This window comes from Miscanthus floridulus, chromosome 2 (assembly GCF_019320115.1).
Source record: "Miscanthus floridulus cultivar M001 chromosome 2, ASM1932011v1, whole genome shotgun sequence".
NCBI lineage: Eukaryota > Viridiplantae > Streptophyta > Magnoliopsida > Poales > Poaceae > Miscanthus > Miscanthus floridulus.
Genome location: NC_089581.1, coordinates 176,102,436 through 176,125,490, shown reverse-complemented (window position 1 = coordinate 176,125,490; position 23,055 = coordinate 176,102,436). Strand labels below are relative to the sequence as shown.

Genomic DNA, 23,055 nt, shown 5'->3' with positions numbered 1-23,055 from the left:
ATGATAGTAAAGAGAGCGTAACCTGGTGTTGTGTCAGATCGTCAAGACCGTCCATGTACTCCCTATACTTGCGCCTCGTATTCCCTCTAACTAACTCTGATTCCATCCAAATAAATAGAGCTGTAGGGAGTGTATCCTGCCCGTTCCATTACTGCATTGAACACGATAATAATTTAGCCATTAATAAACTCATCATATGTAACCATATCAAAGAATATAATGAACCGAAGTACTTACCGGTAAACCAGTACTAAGGGGCCTCCCAACAGCCATTGTTCCCAACACCAAACCTAGAGTAGGTACGAGCAACCTCCAAGGTTCGCATACCCTGAGGTGCGACGGCAGGCAACGCATAGCTGTCGATATGTCCATGCTAGGACTGCGTTGCTCCAGCTGTACGCCGCTATGTTCTCCCATGGCTGGCGTAGTATGTCAAGGAAGATCCAGCTGATGGTATTGCCCGAGACGTCTGGGAAGAGGAAAGCACCAAGAAAGTGCCAAAGCCACACTCGACCGAACTTGTCGATCTGAGCCTCCTTAGCCTATGGGTCCAAGTAATCAAAACGCTCCGTGATCCATGATGATGAAACACCAGAAGTTTTCCTAAAATTTACCAAAGAAAATGAGACCCGATGGCTGCAGAAAAGCAATGCAAGTATTAAATAGGCTTCAATTTCTCACTTATTTTTCTTAGAAGCCTCGTCGCCCGGTGGAAGAAAGCCAGTAAACTGAGCCACCAGCTCCCTCTAGTGATCATTGTTAACTATCCCTGTCACTGGAAGTCCCCCCAACCGAAGGCCAAAAATAGCCTTCACGTCCTGCATGGTCAAGGTCATCTCGCCACAATGTAGGTAAAACATGTGGGTCTTAGGACTCCACATGTTATAAGAATAGAACGACTGTTAGTTGCCTCAAATTTATCACAAGAAAGTTTACGTACAAAGAATGCACTTGCACCTATCTACAGCTGTAGTAAGTAGTGCTGGGTCAAGGGACGAAAGACCATGGTTGACAACACGGACAAGCTCGAGGAAGTCGGCACGCCGTATGTACGGCGCATAACGCTCGTCCCACTGGTATGCCCTGGTGTGCGTGTGGGGCCTCAAAGTAGGCAAGGCCACCTCTGCGTCGTTGTCACTCAAGATATGTACTCGGTGCTGATCGTCGTACTCCACCTCAAGAATTGGGTACAACGGGTGTTGCGTGGGAGGGGCCATCCTGTTACAAATTGATAAACTAAGCTTTAGAATATTCAAATTAATATTATGTAGCATTGCAAAATTTGAACTACTTGTTATGCAATACGAACACAATATGAAAGCACATGTATATATTCAAAGTAACATTAACAGACATATCACGCACTAGTAACATAAACAACTTCATTTGGAATATAAGCATTTGACAAAATTTTATGAAGTCATCAAAATCGACGTATCACGCACTAGTAAGTACCGACATTTGTAAACTAATATGTATACCCAAAATCCCTAACTAAATAAATAACTATAAACTAAATAATAAATACCTAATCAATCCATAAACCCAAAATCCTAACTATACTAGAACACACAACCTCAAACCTAAAAACTACTTACGTAAATCACAAACAAATTCACTAACCTAACTATCCTAAATTTGACAAACTATTATAAATCAATAACAATTATAAAACCCTAACTATCCTAAATCACTATTTATCCTAAATCACTAATTATCCTAAAACAAGATGAAGGTATCTTAGGAGCGGGCGACCTTGACGCGCCGGCGTTCGTGGCGCGGCCGGCGCGGGCGCTGCGCGGCGGGAGTGGCCGGGCGCAGCGTGGGCGGGCGGGCGCTGGCGACGGGCGCTGCGTGGAGGCGGGGCGTGTGCGGCTAGCTGCGAGCGATGCGCGGCGGCGGGTGGGCGGGCAGGGGTGCGTGCAGGCGGGTGGTCTCGCGCGCGATATTTATTTGTGTCGGGGACCTAATACCGGGGTACCCGAGAAGGTGGAACCGATAACCACCGAACGTAAAAAACTTCTGGACGCATAAGGGCGCCATGTCATCCTTTGTTCGAATGACAGAAGTTCGGTTCCGCCTCGCCCGACACCCTTGGGACGGGCTCGGTCTCGCCCGAGGACCAAGGGATAAGCTCCGTCTCGCCCGACGCCTTGAGGACAGGCTCGGTCTCGCCCGAGGGCTGAGGGATGAGTTCCGTCTCGCCCGATCCCGGAGGGGTGGGGTCAGCCTCACCCGACGCCTTTATGGGATAACCCTGCCTCGCCCCAAAGGTTCAAGGCTAATCTCCGTCTCGCCCGACGCCTATAGGGCGGGCTCGGTCTCGCCCGAGGGCTAAGGGATAGATTCCGCCTCGCCCGATCCCGGAGGGATAGGGTTAGTCTCGCCCAAGAGATAGGTATCTGTCCCTCATAACGATGGGTACAGGACAAGACAAGACGTTCGGGTCAACCATGGCTCCAACGACCATACCCTGCACCCTGACAAGAAAAGAACCGCCAGGGAACAACAGGACTGACGCTTTAGACCCTTCCGGGCGCCGCAGAGCCCAAAAGGCATTACAGGCGCGTGCACCTCACTCTATAGAGTTGTAGGCGCCGCCTTCAGCTCTGGGACGCAGAACCCAACGAAGATATACGACAACCGCTACACTCCAAGAACGGATTTGCTATCTCCACGAACGACGGATACTCCATCACCGCGCTGTGGACCCGAGAAAGCGGGGGGGGCCCTCTTCCCGACCCCTCAGGTCCTCCAAGTCAGAGAGCCTTGGCCACGGCGCTACACCGGACCCCGACCCTAAATTCTCCCAACAGGAATCATGGGAACCAGAAGGCGTGTGGAGCAAGGCTGGGGGAGGCCCCTAAGTCAAAACCACGGTACTATAGCCCATACCCTGGGGGCAGCATGCTGTGACTGATCTGACATCTTACAGAGATATTGACGACATCTTAAGCACTTATCTTCCTTCACACTCATCAGAAGGAAGGACCGGACCAGGTAGACATGAGCCACAAGGTAAGCAGAGTACGCATCCTAGAGCTCTCACCCTTGTAAAGCCAGCCCCTTCATCTATAAAAGGGGAGGCATATCCTCCATCAAACGGACGGCAAAAAATAGGACCGAACAATAGAACGCACTTACATACATTCAAGCAGCTACGAAGCTCTTGACCACCTCTCAGCCCCTCGATCAAGAGACTTGGGACCAGTCCCTCTCTCGGCAGTTTGTATCCCTTACTACAGACCGATCACGGTGCTAATAACACAAGCAGCAACAAACTGGACGTAGGGACGTTCCGCCCGAACCAGTATAAATTCTGTGTCCTTTAGCACACCATCCGAGCCTAACGCGCATTACTATAAATTTACTTGCCGGTGCTTGTACGAAACACCGACAGTTGGCGCGCCAGGTAGGGGCTTTGCGCGTTCCAAAACAGGTCTCGGATGGCCACCCACGCAATCACCTGGGCCCCGAGCGCACACGTGCGTTTCGGCAACCTGGATTTCATCGTCACGCTAGGAGGAGAGCTGACGCTGACTCACTCAGCCGCCCCCTCTCCCCCTTCCATCAACCTCAACCATCTCAGGCTTGAGGGCCCACTAGACAACTCCCGGGGAGTCCCGTCACCCAAGGGGGCTTCCCACGACACCACCATATATCCGGAAAGGTCCGTATGGAGCGCCCCGACAACGTTTCCATTCGGTCTCCGCAACGCTGCGGCGACCGCCGGCCGCCCTTGGGCGCTACGTGTGGTTCAATCACCCACGGATATCGAGTTCGTGGGGGTGATTGAGCGCGATTCGGAGACCCTCTACGAGCTCCTCAACGAGAAGCCTGTATCGCTCTCCAGCTCAGATTCCAGTAAGGGGAGCCACCACCCTTCCCGGGAATGCTACATGACGCAGACCCCCGAGGGTCACATCGAAAGCGCCTCCAGGGAAGAGGCCACCCCTACAAACAATCCTGATGGCAGATCCGGGGAGGATGGGACAGCCCCATCTCACCTGAGGATGGAGCAGCTAAGGGCTCGTCAGCAAGAGATCAATGAGGCCGGGCAAGGGCTCGCACGGGAATACGCGGACATCAATCGCGAGATTGAACGCCGCAAAGACGGGGGGCGCGCGCGCGCCACAGCCCGCACCGTACATCAAAGGATCCTCACCGACGATGGGGCCCTTCCTCACTTTGCTCGAGCCAGCCAGAACATCGCCGCAGCAACCGCCTTGCTGCATGGCCTCCCGGAGGCCGCAACGTCCGAAGATCGACGCGCTTATCGGGAGATTCGCACGTTGCTCGAGCGTGCAGCCGCGCAACAGGCGGAAAGTTCGTTGTCTCGACGACGCGAACCGGACACCAGCTAGCACGCACCCTCAGTGCGTCCCACCAAGGACGCATCCGTACACCAAACACCGCCAGCCGGCGGGCAGCCCTCCGTCGTCCCTGTACATCAACGCCTCGGCCGTGGCCGCGACGTGCGCAGCATCATCGACGCTCGGAGACGTGCCCACGGCGACGAGGGAGAAGCAGCGCGCCGCGGCTATCATCCCCGACGTGGCGGGCGCTACGACAGCAACGAGGACCGAAGCCCGAGCCCCGTCCTGCCAGGCCCTCAGGCCTTTGGCCGGCACATCCTCAACGCCGCGTTCCCTCTAAGGTATCGACCACCCACGAACATTCCTAAATATTCTGGCGAAACAAATCCCGGGCTTTGGCTCGAAGACTATCGGCTTGCATGTCAGGCCGGTGGTGCGAATGAGGATAACTTCATTATTCGCAATCTCCCGCTGTTCTTGGCTGACTCGGCACGAGCATGGCTGGAGCACCTGCCGTCCGATGCTATTCAGAGTTGGGCGGATCTTACTGAGATCTTTGTGGGTAATTTCCAGGGCACGTACAAACACCCTGGAAACCCATGGGACCTCAAGAACTGCCATCAGAAGGCCGATGAAACCCTCCGCGGGTACATCCGGCGCTTCTCCCGACAGTGCAACGAGCTCCCGAACGTCGCCGACGCCGACGTGATAGGAGCCTTTCTGTCCGGAACGACCTGCGAATCCCTGGTCCACAAGCTGGGACATAGGGGCCCGCGAACTACCAAGGAACTTCTGGACATCGCCACCAGTCACGCCTCTGGAGAGGAGGCGGTCGGAGCCATCTTTGATCGCTCCGACGGAAAGACAAGGCGGGACGAGGACGCTAGCGAAGGCGCCTCCAACCGTCCCGCCAAAGGAAAAAATAAGAAGCAACGGCGCGACAGCTCACTCGCGGCCGCTGCCGACCACAAAGGTGGCCGGAAGCCCGCGGAGGGCACCCCTAACCACTTCGAGAAAATGCTCGAGGGGCCATGCCCAAATCACGCCTTCCCGGCCAAGCACCTATACAAGGAATGCGGCCTTATGCGCAAATACTTGGCCGGGGGTCTGAACAAGGAGGGGCAGGGGAAGGAGCCTGTTCCCACCACTAACGACATGGAGGAGAAGGACGACACCTTCCCAACACCGACCGGTGCCCTCATGATCTTTGGAGGATCAACGGCCTACGACTCCAGGCGCCGCCAAAAGGTCGCACATCGAGAGGTCTATACCGCAGGACCGGCTATGCCTGCATATCTCCGGTGGTCGGAATCCGCCATAACCTTCGACCGGACCGACCATCCGGATGCCATCCCACACCCGGGAAGGTATCCGCTTGTCGTCGACCCGATCGTCGGTCCAAAGCGGCTCACCAAGGTACTGATGGATGGGGGCAGCGGCCTCAACATCATGTACGCCAAGACGCTTGACGAGATGGGCGTCGACCGAACGCACCTCCGCCCCGTCCGAGCACCTTTCCATGGCGTCGTGCCAGGAAGGCAAGCCGTGCCACTAGGGCAGATTGACCTGCCCGTCACTTTTGGGGATCGATCCAATTACCGGACTGAGACCCTCACCTTCGATGTAGTGGGATTCTCGGGGACTTTCCACGCCATTCTGGGGCGACCATGTTACGCGAAGTTCATGGCCATACCCAATTACACATACCTGAAGCTGAAGATGCCGGGCCCCCGTGGGGTCATCACCATCGGCACCTCCTTCCAGCGCGCTTACGAGTGCGAGGTCGAATGCTGTGGACACGCATCCGCGGTCATCGCGTCCGAAGAGCTCGCCACCCTCAGGGAGGAGGTCACTGAAGGGACACCCGACGCAAAGAAGTCGTCCGGATCGTTCGAATCAGCAGAGGGTTCCAGGGAAGTCCTCTTGGATCCCAGTAGCTCCGAGGGCAAAAAAGTCCGAATCGGGACCGCGCTCTCCTCTGCATAGGAAAGCGCGCTCGTCGACTTCCTCCGCGCCAACAAGGACATCTTTGCGTGGAAACCCTCGGATATGCCGGGCATCCCGAGGGAGGTCGCCGAGCATACCCTCCAGATCCTCCCGGGCTCCAAGCCGGTGAAACAACGCCTGCGCCGCTTCGACGAGGAGAAACGCAGGGCCATCGGCGAGGAGATAGCCAAACTACTGACCGCAGGATTCATTAAGGAAGTATACCACCCAGAGTGGTTAGCAAATCCTGTTCTTGTCCGAAAAAAGAGTGGGAAATGGAGAATGTGTGTTGATTATACTGGTCTCAACAAAGCGTGTCCAAAGGATCCATTTCCTTTGCCCCGAATAGACCAAATAGTCGATTCCACCTCGGGGTGCGAAACCCTCTATTTCCTTGACGCATACTCAGGCTACCATCAGATCGCGATGAAAGAGTCCGACCAGCTCGCGACATCTTTTATCACGCCCTTCGGATCATTCTGCTATGTTTCGATGCCGTTTGGTTTGAAAAACGCTGGGGCAACGTACCAGCGCTGTATGCTTAGTTGCTTCGGAGATCTCATCGGGCGAACCGTTGAGGCCTATGTCGACGACATCGTAGTCAAATCCAAGCGGGCTGACCACCTTGTCACCGACCTTGAGCGTACCTTTGTGAAACTCCGGGCGAACGGCATCAAGCTCAATCCCGAAAAATGTGTTTTCGGGGTCCCGAGGGGCATGCTGCTCGGCTTCATCGTCTCCGAGCGTGGCATCGAAGCCAACCCAGAGAAGATATCGGCCATCATGAGGATGGGCCCGATCCAAAACATAAAGGGGGTTCAGCGAATCACAGGGTGCCTTGCCGCCCTCAGCCGATTCATTTCACGCCTCGGCGAACGAGGACTCCCCCTTTATCGACTTCTGAAGAAAACTGACCGCTTCGAGTGGACAGCCGAGGCTCAGGAAGCACTTGACATGGTTAAACGATTTTTAACCAAGCCGCCGGTCCTAGTTCCTCCATGCGATGGAGAATCTCTCCTACTATATATATCGGCCACCACCCAAGTGGTTAGCTCCGCCTTGATAGTAGAGCGAGAAGAAGAGGGGCACGCCTTCAAGGTGCAGCACCCTGTATATTTCATCAGCGAGGTGTTATCCGACTCCAAAACCCGCTACTCCCAGATCCAGAAACTCCTCTACACCGTCCTCATCACCAAAAGGAAGCTACGCCACTACTTCGAGTCACACCCCATGACAGTAGTGACGTCGTTCCCCCTCGGCGAGGTCGTTCGTAGCCATGACGCTACGGGAAGAACCGCAAAGTGGGCGCTCGAGCTGATGGATCAGGGCATTTCTTATGTCCCCCGAACGGCGATCAAATCTTAGGCGCTGGCTGACTTCATCGCGGAGTGGACCGAGGTCTAGATGCCACCAGCAGCCGTCGATCAAGAGTACTGGATAATGTACTTCAACGGATCGCTGATGAAGAAGGGCGCCGGAGCAGGACTAGTCTTTGTATCCCCCCTCGGGGTCCACATGAGGTACATGGTTCGGCTTCATTTTCCCTCATCAAACAATACTGCAGAATACGAAGCGCTCATCAATGGCCTACGAATCGCCATCGAGCTGGGCATCCGACGCCTTGACGTCAGGGGCGACTCTCAGCTGGTCGTCAACCAGGTCATGAAAGAGTCGGGCTGCCACGACACCAAGATGGAGGCATATTGTCAAGAGGTCCGACGTCTGGAGGACAAATTCGACGGCCTCGAACTCAATCATATCCCTAGGCGCCTCAACGAAGCGGCCGACACACTCGCAAAAGCGGCATCCAGCCGAGAGCCGGTTCCAACAGGCGTCTTTGCCAGTGATCAACACAAACCCTCGGTACGCTACACGGGGTCGGAACAAGCCGACGATGGCCCTTCTAGTCCGACCCCCAAGGCCGATCCGCCAACTGTTCCTCCTGACCCCGAGGTCATGGAGCTTGAAGAAGACCCAGCAACGGAGTCCGATCCTCCCAATGACTGGAGAACGCTTTACATCGACTATCTCCTCCACGATGTACTACCAACCAACGAGACAGAAGCCCGACGGCTCGCGCGACGCGCCAAATCCTTCGTTCTTGTAGAGGGCGAACTCTACAAACGAAGTCACATCGGAATTCTTCAGCTTTGCATCCCTGGCGAACAGGGAAAACTCCTACTGAGCGACATCCACGGTGGGGCATGCGGACACCATGCCGCACCAAGAACCTTGGTTGGGAAGGCATTCCGACAGGGTTTCTATTGGCCCACCGCAGTAGCCGATGCCGAGCAAATTGTACGCACCTGCGAAGGGTGCTAATACTACGCTCGGCAAACACACCTCCCGGCCCAGGCTCTCCAGATGATCCCCATCACGTGGCCCTTCGCGGTCTGGGGGCTTGACCTGGTCGGGCCTCTTAAAAAAGCGCCCGGAGGCTTTACCCACTTGCTTGTCACCATAGACAAGTTCACAAAATGGATCGAAGCTCGGCCAGTATCCACAATCAAATCCGAGCAAGCTGTGCTGTTCTTTCTCGACATCATCCATCGCTTTGGAGTACCGAACTCCATCATCACAGACAACGGCACGCAGTTCACCGGTAGGAAATTTGTTCGTTTCTGTGACGAACAACACATCCAAATCGATTGGGCAGCCGTCGCGCACCCCCGGACGAACGGACAGGTCGAGCGCGCAAACGGCATGCTCCTTCAAGGCCTCAAACCCAGAATTTTCAACCGGTTGAACAAATTCGGCGCGCGTTGGCTCGCTGAGCTCTCGGCTGTGCTTTGGAGCCTAAGGACGACTCCTAGCCGGGCCACCGGCTACACACCCTTTTTCATGATCTACGGCTCCGAGGCCGTTCTCCCGACGGACCTCGACTATGGAGCGCCAAGAATCAGAGCATATGACGCTAAGGGAGCCGGGGCATCTCACCAAGACGCCATGGACCAGCTGGACGAGGCCCGCGACATCGTCCTCCTCCATTCAGCCAAGTACCAGCAAGCGTTGCGGCGGTACCACAGCCGACGGGTGCGGGGTCGAGCCTTCAACGTCGGAGACCTCGTCCTCCGTCTTGTACAGAGCAACAAGGATCGTCACAAACTCTCCCCGCCCTGGGAAGGGCCCTACATCGTCGCGGAAATACTTCGCCCAGGCGCCTACCGGTTGAAAACCATCAAAGGGGAGGTCTTCGCCAACGCCTGGAACATTGAGCAGCTACGTCGTTTCTATCCTTAAAATAAGCTTACACTTTTCTTTATCAGTTTTTGTCTTAATAGAACCCCGATCCATAGTGATTTCCGACCCCTACAAATCGCGAGGGGTCAGACCTCACTCGGGGGCTGGCATGTGATCGTAACATATGTCATGTGTAGTACAAGTATTACGCTTGTAAAAAATCCCTGTGTTATACTTGCAAACATTTTTCTAAGTTTTCCATTCGCCTCATAAACGAGTCTCGAGGGCTAAGATCTTGGGAGCTAATTCTGAATACAACTAGTAGGACTGCGAGACACCCACGCCCCAGCGGCTGCAACCTCTTTGCTCACCAGTTCAATCAGAATTAGTTCACCCACGTTCCTAGCCTCCTATGACTTAGACCATGAGAAGAGTTGGAAAGCGCTAAAATGACTTGCCACAAGCAAAGGATGTAGTTTTGTTCATTTTTTGTACGAATTCACCACTTACAAAGCGATGTCATTACAAAAAAGGAACAATATACCCTGAAGATTGTTTACTCGGGGGCTTCCCCACAACGTTATTTCATTACAGTTTCGGCTCAGCTCTACCACAAGTGCTACTACGATCGCCGTACCACGCTCTCCATCAGCGACGTCGAGGGCATGTACACGGGCCAGTTCGTCCACTGCGGCCGCCGTGCCACGCTCTCCATCAGCGACGTCGAGGGCATGTACACGGGCCAGTTCGTCCACTGCGGCCGCCGTGCCACGCTCTCCATCGGCGACGTCGAGGGCATGTACACGGGCCAGCTCATCTACTACGGGCGCCGTACCACGCTCTCCATCGGCGACATCTTCGCTGGACCCTCGAAGGCGCCACCATCTATGACGCCTCCGCCGGAGCGTCCGGGGACTACGCCATCGTCGTCAGCCGCAACCCCGGCAGCAACGCCACCGTCATGGCGTCTGGGGACTACACCATCATCCCCAGCCATAACCCCGACAACGGCGTAGGGGCAGGAAACGCCTCCAGCCAAGGGAGGAGCGCAGCGAACGACGGCGCAGTCAACGACGCACGACACCCACCGACGCCTTTTCTCCTTCAGCAGCAGCGACTCCTCACCAAGGGCCGCGCGTACCATCTCATCTACGTTGGATAACCTCCAGCTCGACATCACGCACCAGAATCACGAGCAAGTTTGTAAGTTCTCTATCTCTCCCTGGCATTACTCTTCCTCACTCAGGAACCACCGCGACGCACGGACGTGTTGGACGGAAAGGAAGAAGAAGGAGAGATAGCGGCTCGGAGGCAGAAGGGGAGGTGGGATGAGAACTCCACTCCCCCTCCCTATTTAAGGAGGAGGCGCAGTAACTCAGGAAAGGCGAAAGGACCACGGACGACTCGATGACGGGACCATTCAGATCTCCTGGGTCGACCGTTCGGCCCAGAAGACACGACGAACGAACGACCAAAGAAAGGCAGGTTTTTCCAACCTCGTCACAAACGTCAGGACCCGAACCCATCTGGTAGGAGCTTTTCCGCCACTCATACCACCAAGGTAACGTCACCGCCTTTATTTTCAATTAAATCTTGCATTCAAAACATTTTCATATGCAAAAGATTGCATCCCAAAGATTCGTGTCGCACCACGAACCGGCTGTCGCCTTATCCGATATAGGCAACAACAGGCTGAGGTTCGAAGGTCGGCCCGCGAAGGGCTCGAGGCCGCCTCACGCCGAACAGAGCCAGGGAGAGATAACCGAGACGAGCCTCAGCGGCCCTGCCCGACCCCGCTCAGAAGCAAACCGGGACGTCTCGACCTTTTCTCGTTCGATTCTAACCTCGAGCCAAACCCACAGAATCTCCATCGAGGAGAGGCCATCGGGCCCCCTGAGCTTATCGAACGGCTCAGGCATCTGCCGGGAGGCGGGTTAAGAAGTTGTGGAGTGCCACCAGAGGGCTCTGCCGACCCCATCAGCAAATGATGGACCCGGATTCCGCACGAACGCACCCGTTAGCGAGCTCGTTGAGCGCGGTACTCAAGCCGTCGAGGCAAGTGTCGTTCACTCAGCCCCTCCGATTGCGAAAACCGAGGACGGGGTAACACGCAAATAACGGCCGACCCCTATCAGACCCTGACAAGGCTCGGGGGCTCGGGCCAAACAATGCAGGGACAAAGGCCCTACCTTGCCGAGCCCATAGAGTCCCCAGTTGGGATTTCTGTTGGAAGACAGGGCGGGGATTATTGCGATGACGTCCATTGTCACCAAAACCACGATTCCGGTCTCCAGTAACACCCGACCCCAGGCAGGTGCGGGGGTCGGACCTTACTCGGGGGCTGTTAAGGTACGGCTACCTCCTCAATCTCCTCGCATTATAATCAGCGGCATAGTTCAGGGGAACATATTGGTAAGACCATAAAAAATCAAATCGCAAAAAATCAAACAAAACGAAATTAAGACGCAAAAGCGCGAAAGGCGTCCAGACTCGAAAATACCGACACTTGTCCACATATTACATATAAGCTGTTCTCAAAATTGTTCGACTAATTACTCCCGCGAAGGGAGAACCATTTCTTTCAGACTGTCTGCCAGGTTCTTCGCAAGGGGAGCGACCATCTTCTCCATTTCCTCCAGCTCTTCATCCTCGTAGGTGGACGGAAAGCCTTCGCTCATCACCCTCAGGTTTATTTCCTTCTCATAATGGGCGTGGGCGACGGTGAAGGCCTGGGTAATCCTGGCGTGAAAGGCACTCTCCTCAAGTTGGCCCACCCGAGCCGTGATACCTCCGACACGAGCCGCGAGCGGGCTGGTCTCCACCGGCTCCGTCACATTCAGGGCGTTAAGGACCACCCCGACCGCAGTTTGTAGAAGATCATGCTCATCGCTCTCCGCCTGAAGGGCCCTGCGCGTATAGGCAGCCTCTTTCTCCAGCTTGGTGGCGGCGTTCTCGGCACTCAACTTTCCTTTCACCGCGTCATCAAGCTCCGCCCGGAGAGAGCGGATCACCTCGACGTCCTCGTCCACCCTCTGCTGGAGGGCTGTGGCCCTACTCTCGGCCTTCTGCCGGAGGTCCCGCTCCGTCTCCAGCTCCTTCAGGATTTCGCCGGCCTTCTCATTGGCCGCGGCATTCCTCTACAGCAGCTCGTCTCGCTCTTTTGTGAGTTTGGCAATCTCCTCTCCATCCAGTTTAGACCTCGCCGACAGGTCCTCGAACATCCCGTGCGCCTCCTCCGCATCTTGACGTGCCTGAGCCTCCCGCTCCTGGACGATGGCAAGCTGGGCGGCCATGTTTGCTCGCAGCCGGGCCTCCTCGGAGAGGCGATCCCACTCCGCCTTCTGCTCGCGGAGGAATTGGGATTTTTTCCGGCTACGAGCAACAAGAATCTGAAGAAGAAGACTGATATCAAAAATGCGAGAACCCACAAACACACGAAGAAAGAAAAAAGAAAAGTCCAGAAAATACCTGAGAGGTAGGGATAACGATCTCACGGAGGGCTCCTCTGGCCTGGTCCAGGGCGTTCAGCATGGTCGAGATCCCGATGTCAAGACCTTCTCGCTCCATACTCTCGGAATGATCATCGAGCGAGAAAAGAGCCGACGTCGGGTCCTGAGCAGCCATCCACTGAAGCGGCGGCTCCCCCCGCGTAGGGGAGCGGCTTCCTCCCGACAAAGGGGCCGGTGGTGGCTCCCTCCTGACCCTGTGCGGCACCACCGCCGTACTCAAGGACCCTCCGGCCGGACCCTCCTCCGTCTGGACCACTTCGGGCGCCACGGGCGGATCCACATGGGCACCTGGCGGCGTGGATTGCACCACGCCCTCGGGTGCCACCCCGACCACGCCCGGCTGATCCTGGCTCGGCGCAGTCACGATCACCGGCGGCACACGGTCCTCGGCCGGCTCTTCCATGCCCGCCACGAAAGAAGCCGCTCGCTCAATAGCCTCCGCGGGCGTGGGAGCCGCCGTGGTCGCCGTCGGTTCGGCCAACGCGGCCCCTACATTGGCACCACCCCTGCCCGAAACAGGGGTGACTCTAGGCGACGCCGTCTGTCCCGCTTGAAGGGCGAGACTCTTCTTGGGCGCCAGCCCCAGGGGGTGACCCGTTCGCAGGAACCTACACAAAGGTAATAACCGATTAAGTCAAAATAAAAATGGAAAAAAGATGAACACAGAGGAGTCAGGAGCTTACGTTGATGTCCTCGGCCGGCGGAAGCGTTTTGGGGACGGATCCCCAGATCCCTGTCCTGACTCGTCCGGACGGGACCGTTTCTTGCCTGCCCCCTGCTCTGGGGCAGGAGGGTTCATCTCGTCGGGCGCAGCGCCGGAGTCACTCCCCTCCATCGTCTCGTCGGGCGCAGCGCCAGAGCCGTCCCCCTCCCTCGTCTCGCGGGGTGCAGCACCGGAGCTGCTCCCCTCCATCACCTCGCAGGGCGCGGCATCAGAGCCGGGCACGGCCCCGGTACTACCCTCTTCCACGATCGCCTCAGGGTCGGCGGCAGCAGGCCCAGCGTCCCCCGTCCACCGATCTTCGGCCGGCACGCCGTGCGAAGCGGCAGACTCGCCGGCCTCCACCGATCTCATTGATTCACTTCCCTCTGCGTGAAAAGCAAAGGGCCCCTGCACGGATGGGTGGCCACTTGTCAGCGTTTCCTCATCCTCCAGGACGCCCCAATCCACGTCGACGGCTACCTCGTCGTCGCCATCATCATCATCATCATCATCGTCATCCTCACTGCTCACATCCTCTCCCCGATCCCGTGCCTCCTGCTTCAGTCGTTTCGCCTTCTTCATCTCCTCCTTTGCCTTCTTGTCCCGCTCGGCCGCGAGTCGATTCGCCGCCGCCACAGCCCTGTCCTTCGGCAGTGGAGCCGAACTATCCTTGAAGACTAGCCCCCTCGGCTAGCCCCAACATCACAAAAGCAAGTATTAAAAAGGGAGATTCAGGAGAAAGAAAAGAGTGCAGGGGAAGAGGGCTTACGAATTCGAAGAACCCAGGCTCCGGCCGCATTGGAGGATGCCCGGGCACCGGATACACGATGTCGAGGACCATGCCGGCAGAGTCCTTCGTCGGCTCCGTCGCCTCCTTGACACGCTGCGCCACTTCCGAATAAGGGAGCGCCTCGTCAACGAGCACCGTTCCCTCGAACGATATCCCTGGCATCATCCGATGCAGGGGAAGCACGCGCGCCATCAGTGGCGCCACCCTCCTCGCGTGGTAAGCACCGATAATCCCCGACCCCTTTACACCCCGACCCTTCAGAGCATGGAGGGCGGAGAGAAGGTCGGAGATGTGCTTCTTGTCTTTAGTCTGGACGCCCCAGCCCCATGACGCCGGAGCATCCACGATAAGACGTCCGGTGTACTTCGGCAGGGGGGCACTCGCATCATCCCTAACATAAAACCATTGCGAATGCCATCCCTTGTTGGATGTGGCCAGACGCATGTACGGGTAGCCCTTCGATCGGGTATGGCGCAGGTGAATGCTGGCACACCCCATCGGTGCGTCTACTTCTTTCCCCCCAATCTTCCTCTTCGACAGACTAACGCTAAAGAAATGCCGCCACAGATCAAAATGGGGATCGATCCCCAGGAAACCCTCGCACAGGGCAACAAACGCTGCCATATGCTGTATCCCATTGGGAGTTAGATGCTGCAGCTCTACCTCATAGTAATCTAATAGCCCCCGAAGGAATCTATGCGCGGGTACCCCGAATCCCCGCTCATGGAAGAGGGCAAAAGAGACGACATACCCTTCAGGCGGTACCGGCTCGCCCTCATCGCCAGGAAGCAACCACTCCTGGACGGCGGATTGTGGGCGGAGAAGGCCACGGCGAACGAGGCCCTCCAGACGCCAGGAGGAGATGCTTGATCTGCCCCACAACTCCATTGAGGCAGTAGGGGGGAAGGGCAGGCGCGAGCTTAACGGCGGCTGGAACACGAACGCAGGCCGGTCGACGGTGGCGATGCGGGCGTGAGGAGCTGGGAAGATTGGCGGCGGATGTCTCAGAACGCAAAGGAAGGGGAGCGAAATACGGAACCCTGGGGGCGAACCCCGTGGTTTTATAGGGGGCGACGGACACGAGAAGGGCAACCGTCCGCCTCGATCTCCGGGCCTGCCACGCGCGCCCCCGCGTCGCGTCGCGGGACACGCGCCCGTAGTCCCTATCTCCTTATCCCAAAAATCTCGGCGGACGGTTCGCCTTCCCCAAACAAATCCGGACTCTCTACCACCGGGGAAGCGCAGGCCACAAAGGCCTGTTCCTTTCTCTTTGGCCCACCTAGAGCCCAGAAACTCGCCGGCCGGCCCAACTAAGAAGGAATCCGCGAACAATCCGCCATCAAGGGCAGAAGCGCCAGTTGGGACAGCTCCGAATCAGTCCCTAGCGAACGGGATGCCATGACCCACTCGGAGAAACACCCAGTTGATGCAAAACTAAGTCCTTCAGCCTTACCCACGAAGGGGCCGATACAACCCCCCGGGCGACTCTACTCAAGTCACCCGGGGGCTCGGGGGCTACACCCATCGGGTGCGCTCGCGCGCACCCTCCGGCAATTTAGCTTCGGCGAAATCAAAAAACACCCTCCAGGCGGTTCTGCCCGAATCACCTAGAGTCTCGGGGGCTACTGTCGGGGACCTAATACCGGGGTACCCGAGAAGGTGGAACCGATAACCACCGAACGTAAAAAACTTCTGGACGCATAAGGGCGCCATGTCATCCTTTGTTCGAATGACAGAAGTTCGGTTCCGCCTCGCCCGACACCCTTGGGACGGGCTCGGTCTCGCCCGAGGACCGAGGGATAAGCTCCGTCTCGCCCGACGCCTTGAGGACGGGCTCGGTCTCGCCCGAGGGCTGAGGGATGAGTTCCGTCTCGCCCGATCCTGGAGGGGTGGGGTCAGCCTCACCCGACGCCTTTATGGGATAACCCTGCCTCGCCCCAAAGGTTCAAGGCTAATCTCCGTCTTGCCCGACGCCTATAGGGCGGGCTCGGTCTCGCCCGAGGGCTAAGGGATAGATTCCGCCTCGCCCGATCCCGGAGGGATAGGGTTAGTCTCGCCCAAGAGATAGGTATCTGTCCCTCATAACGATGGGTACAGGACAAGACAAGACGTTCGGGTCAACCATGGCTCCAACGACCATACCCTGCACCCTGACAAGAAAAGAACCGCCAGGGAACAACAGGACTGACGCTTTAGACCCTTCCGGGCGCCGCAGAGCCCAAAAGGCATTACAGGCGCGTGCACCTCACTCTGTAGAGTTGTAGGCGCCGCCTTCAGCTCTGGGACGCAGAACCCAACGAAGATATACGACAACCGCTACACTCCAAGAACGGATTTGCTATCTCCACGAACGACGGATACTCCATCACCGCGCTGTGGACCCGAGAAAGCGGGGGGGGGCCCTCTTCCCGACCCCTCAGGTCCTCCAAGTCAGAGAGCCTTGGCCACGGCGCTACACCGGACCCCGACCCCGAATTCTCCCAACAGGAATCATGGGAACCAGAAGGCGTGTGGAGCAAGGCTGGGGGAGGCCCCTAAGTCAAAACCACGGTACTACAGCCCATACCCTGGGGGCAGCATGCTGTGACTGATCTGACATCTTACAGAGATATTGACGACATCTTAAGCACTTATCTTCCTTCACACTCATCAGAAGGAAGGACCGGACCAGGTAGACATGAGCCACAAGGTAAGCAGAGTACGCATCCTAGAGCTCTCACCCTTGTAAAGCCAGCCCCTTCATCTATAAAAGGGGAGGCATATCCTCCATCAAACGGACGGCAAAAAATAGGACCGAACAATAGAACGCACTTACATACATTCAAGCAGCTACGAAGCTCTTGACCACCTCTCAGCCCCTCGATCAAGAGACTTGGGACCAGTCCCTCTCTCGGCAGTTTGTATCCCTTACTACAGACCGATCACGGTGCTAATAACACAAGCAGCAACAAACTGGACGTAGGGACGTTCCGCCCGAACCAGTATAAATTCTGTGTCCTTTAGCACACCATCCGAGCCTAACGCGCATTACTATAAATTTACTTGCCGGTGCTTGTACGAAACACCGACAATTTGGCCCTACCGTGCCATGCTCCGTGGCGCGGCAGAGCCCTGCCACGTCACCGGTCGCGATTCCGATCGTCGCCACGTCAGCCAGCTGCCGCGCCACCAGGCATGGCGCGGCATAGGCATTTGGCCGTGCCAGGACTAATAGGTGCGGTCAAAAAGTGTTAGTTAAGAAAAAACAAGCAGTGTTAGATTTAAAATTAGTTTTTAAAAAGTGTTAAATAAAAAAAATTCCTAGATAAACGTCCGACGTGGTGGTACAAACGCTTTTCAACCGGCCGTGTAAAAAAAAACAAAAAAAAAGCAAAACATTGAGTATTATCATCATCAAAGACAGCTAGCCACGCCAGGTTAAGGCAGCACACAGAGTGCTGTATAGTGCAGGCGGCCGAATATAAAACCGCTCCGATCCGATCAAATAAAATCGATCAAAGACTCGAACCCGATCGAGAGCGGGGACGAGACGAGACGAGGAGGAAATAAAGCCACTTTGGCCAACTGATGATTTCCTGGCCAAAACGACACACAAAGCCTGCAGGCCTTCTTCCACAAGGAACTGTGCCTGATGCCGAAACGCATGCAGGTGCATCGACGGACGACGGCCGTGCTTTGCTTGCTTTATTCCTCTCGGACGGGCGGACGGCGGATAGGATACGGTGTGTGACTGACGAGGCACCACGCACGCCTGCATACGGCACATCGCTGCACGCTCCAAACGTGACGCTCCGTCGTCTCTTCCGATCATCCCCCGCGTTATAAGCACCCTCGCCGCCCGCCCTCATCGTTATCCAGCAAGAGCGCGGCGGCGGCCTAGCTCGCCGGCAGTAACCAGGTCGGATAAACCGATCCGTAACCTAGCTAGATATAACTAGCCTGACAGACTAGATTGATAGATCAGCCGGCAGCCATGAATATGATCAGGTCGGTACGGCGCCGCTTCACCGTCGGCCACCTGGCCACGGCCACGGACCCCGCCACGCTGCGCCGCGCGGCCGCCGAGCTCCTCGCCACCGCCATCTTCGTCTTCGCCGCCGAGGGCGCCACGCTCACCCTCGGTACGCACCTACTACTACGTATAAAAGTTGCTGTGTGCCTGTTGTTGTCCGTCTCGTCACTCGTACGTCGTAACTGATCTCACGTGTGTGCCGGTGCCGCGCGCGCGCAGGGAGGATGCACGGCCATGACAAGGGCGTCGTGGGCGGTCTTGTGGCGGTGGCGCTCGTGCACGCCCTCGCGCTTGCTGCCGCCGTGGCGTGCGCCGCCAACACCTCCGGCGGCCACGTGAACCCGGCCATCACCTTCGTCGCGCTGCTCGCCGGCCAGATCTGCCTCGTCCGCTCCCTCGTCTACTGGGCCGCACAGCTGCTCGGCGCCGTCGCCGCCGCGCTCGTGCTCAGGCTCGCCACCGGAGGCATGGTACGTGCTCGATCCGTCGTCGATAAACTGAAACAGCTAGCTAAAACTGTTGCCTTGTGCGAGCTGGACGACTAACGGGACAGACACATGTTTCGGTTGGTGCACGCGCGCGTTCACGCAGCATCTGCCGGAGTACGAGCTGGCGGGGGGCGTGAGCGGATGGCAAGCGGCGGTGCTGGAGGCGGCGATGGCGTTCGGACTCATGCACGCCTACTTCGCGACGGTGATGAACCAAACGCGGAGGGTCCACGCTGGAGCCGGGGCGGTGGTGGCGGCGCCGCTCGCCGTGGGGCTCCTGGCGGGCTCCAACGTGCTGGCCTGCGGCGCGCTGGAGGGCGCCGTGATGAACCCGGCGCGCGCGTTCGGGCCCGCGGTCGTGGGCTCCCGCCGCTGGGGCAACCACTGGGTGTACTGGACCGGGCCCATGGTCGGCGCCGGCCTCTCCGGCGTCGTCTACGAGCACCTCGTCGCCGGCCCGGCCGGCGGGGAGGAGGAGGAGCCCGCGCCCAGCTGCGACGGCCGCCGTCGTGCGTAGAAGACTTCATGCGGGACGTCGTGCGCGTGCCCCGCTCCTCTGAATCTTCTGAATAAAAAAGCAGCTTGCACGCGTGCTCAATGTCGCGATCAGTAGAATGTTCCGTGTACTCTTACCGTCTTATACTTATGTGTTGCTTTGCTTCAATAATCTCGCTTCTGCTTTGAGTGCTCGATCGATCGATATTTAAGAAATTTTTGTATTATTTTTTTTATCTCAAACTATTTATTCAAGGAACTGGACTAAATCTCTTTTATGTGTATTTTTAGCCATTCTTGTTCCTATAACAGGCCATTTAGTGATGATAATTTATATTTAACCTACATCTACGGACTGATTTAAGATACTATGATGTTGATGCTTTGGAAATGAAGATGTCATTTACTCATTTTTGTTCCTACAATAGGCCATTTAGGCTTTCAGGAATTAGTCTTAATTTGTGCTTATTTTCGGTCCATAATTTTTATACCATTCAATGCTCTTTTTTTGGTGATGACACTTCACAGTCATACAGAAGGGTTAGCAGATATATTCTTCTATATATATCATCTATATTGCTATGTTAGAGCTGTCAAATTCCTGTGTTTTCATATATATTATTTGGTTTCATGCTAGCCAGGTCTTTTTTTTTTACCATCCTATTATAGTCTTGACAATTTTATATAGTCATGTCTTTGTCATGCTTGACACATTTACTTGAGCATGGTGTAGTCCTAGACATGCATAGGTAACTCAAGCCTTGTTTATTCCCCCCCTAAAGTTTACTTCTTATCCCATCAAATATTTGGACACATGCATGTAATATCAAATATAAACTAAAAAATAACTAATTGCACAGTTTACGACTAATTTACAAGACGAATCTTTTAAGCCTAACTAGTCCATGATTTGACAATGTAGCGCTACAGTAACACATATGCTAATGACGGATTAATGAGGCTTAATAAATTAGTCTCGCGGATTACTGACAGGTTCTGTAATTTATTTTTTTATTAGTATCCGAACACCCCATGCGACACCCCTACGTGACACATCAAAACTTTACACTCTGAATTTAAACAAGGCCTCATTTCAGCACGGGTCATATCATGTCTGGCACATCTGCAATTGGAAGAGAGAGAACATGAATGTGAGTGCACCTGAGTAGTGGTCAGTTCAGTGAATATAGGCCCTGTTCGTTTTGCTGAAAAGTCATGATTAAAACTACTGTTCGCTGATTTGTTGTGAGAGAAAAACACTATTTGTTTACTGAAATAGTACGGCTCATAAGACAAGCGAACCAGGCCTATAGCCTTCGCAACTTCGAAAACTGCATCAGGGGATTTGGCGCCATCGACCTGCATAGAGTACAAAGGGATTTGTAAAAAAATGCTTGGAATTTTTAGTGAGATTAGGTTAGTTACAGTTCATATTTTAGCACAAAATTACAAATTTTAGCACAGTACAGTACACGTTTCATATAAAAATCAGACCATTCCCCCAAGCTTCCCCCTTTTCTCATAGAGTAGTACTGAACAACAGGTAGAGTTGATTCCTGGAAGTGGAAAACTTGGAACCGCTTCCTAATAGTGTCGATGTTGTCATCTCTTTCCTATCGACGACCAGAAAAAAACAAAGCAATGAATATAATCAAGCAACCGAAACAGAAGTTAGAATCTTGTGCTGAGAAATGACGAGCAAATAAAACCTGATTTCGGTTCAGAATGCGCCGCTCCAACTCTTCCTTTGGGTAGAACGAACTCAGGAAAAATTCATAGCGCTATTTGTACCATAACAAAACCACACATACATATGGCCAATGTGCATTTGTGCCCTTTTTTAAACCAAAATAAATATATGCCGATAGATAAGAAGAGTCGGACATGAGAACCAAAAAGTAGGTTAGGTTTGTTGCGGTGGAACTTATCGACATAGCTTGGTTCGATTCTTTACTCAACACACATGCTCCTTTTTCAAAGTTATTCCTTTAGTGGTACACGAAACAACAATGTGCTTGACTTTGGCCCAGTTTAGTTCCCCAAAAATTTTGCAAAATTTTTCACATTTCCTGTCACATCGAATCTTTAGACGCGTGCATGAAGTATTAAATATAAATAAAAAATAAAACTAATTACACAGTTTAGACGAAATCCACGAGACGAATCTTTTAAGCCTAATTAGACTATGATTGGACACTATTTACCAAATAACAACGAAAATGCTACAGTGCCCATTTTACCAACAATTTTGGAACTAAACTGGCCCTTTATCTCTCAGAGATCTTCGTAGAGGTAGGGTGAGCGTACATACCTGGAGACTATTTGCGTTTATACTATGTTTAAAAAAAAATCCTTGCTCCCTACCTCATCTCAACTATCTATCTACTATAGCACTATTGTTAAACATTGGAATGTGTGTGTATATTAGTATATGTGATATTAATGTTAGATGTTAGAATTGTCTAGTTTACAAGAATAAGAGATTAAAAAATTATAATTTTATTTAGACGTTATTACCCTTTGTTTGGTATCAGATTTAAGATAGCTACTAGTTTGTTTATCATATACATTACGTAAATCATAAACGAACTGAGTAGATACCCTTTGTCCAAATTAATATGTAGAATGCTTTTTTTTTACTTGCGCCCAAATAATGCTGCGGCCTCAAGCTATATGTCTTTATTTTGTTGCATTTGTCTTGTCGTCAGTTAGGATAAATAGTCAGATACCGAACTTGACACCACCATACGTTGTCAGCCTGTTCGTTTGGCTGTGACTTGTCGTAAACGATCATAAATTTCCAGCCGGAACAGTATTTTTCTCTCACACAAACCAGCCAGCAGTACTTCTTTACGAACCAGCAACGATACGAACCGGCCAACCGAACAGGCTTATCATAAGTGTCAATACATTTTGACTTCACATTGAGTAATCCTTTTCTTCTATTGCAAGGGGAACGAAGCCTTCATTAGGTAGATAGTCATCCCTTATTTATTTTTTATTGGCTTCATCGTGTTTTTCGTAATAATGGTGTGTGAGTGGGTAATAGTAGAATAGGTATAAAGGTATTTTGGGATAATTTTTTTGCATAATGATAGTGGTGGGTAATTTTATCAACAAGCGTATGGGTAATTTCCCCCAATTAACGTGGTAATTTGGAGGCCTTAAGAAGTAAAGCGAAGATTCCTTTTGTTGGCCAAATACTAGTATAATAGGTAAGATGATGATATATATAGTCAAAACAAGTATTATAATTTTGAAAATGAAACTTTGTTATTTGTGTTAAAAACCTAAAACGAGCCTTGACTACATGTCCATACATGCATAACATGGTGGAAAATGGTAGGTGGTGTGTACGTGATTTAGCTACTCCCTCCATTTGGATATGCAGCCTGTTCGGTTGGCTGGTTCATATCGTTGCTGGTTCGTGAAAAAGTACTGCTGGCTGATTTGTGTGAGAGAAAAATACTGTTCCGGTTGAAAATTTACAACCGTTTACGATAAGCCATAGTCAAACGAACAGCATGCAATTTTAGAGTGGGAGGGTGTCTCAGAAAAAATGCAACTTTAAGGACG

General features: G+C 53.9%; 1 protein-coding gene across 1 annotated transcript; it reads left to right on the top strand.

The window, feature by feature from the left end:
* Positions 1-18,153: 18,153 nt before the first annotated feature.
* LOC136540793 (aquaporin TIP3-1-like) lies at positions 18,154-19,676 on the top strand. Its single transcript, XM_066532813.1, has 3 exons — positions 18,154-18,605; positions 18,716-18,966; positions 19,088-19,676. The coding sequence occupies exons 1-3, from the start codon at positions 18,458-18,460 to the stop codon at positions 19,499-19,501; spliced, it is 813 nt and encodes a 270-aa protein (XP_066388910.1). The 5' UTR covers positions 18,154-18,457; the 3' UTR covers positions 19,502-19,676.
* Positions 19,677-23,055: the final 3,379 nt, after the last annotated feature.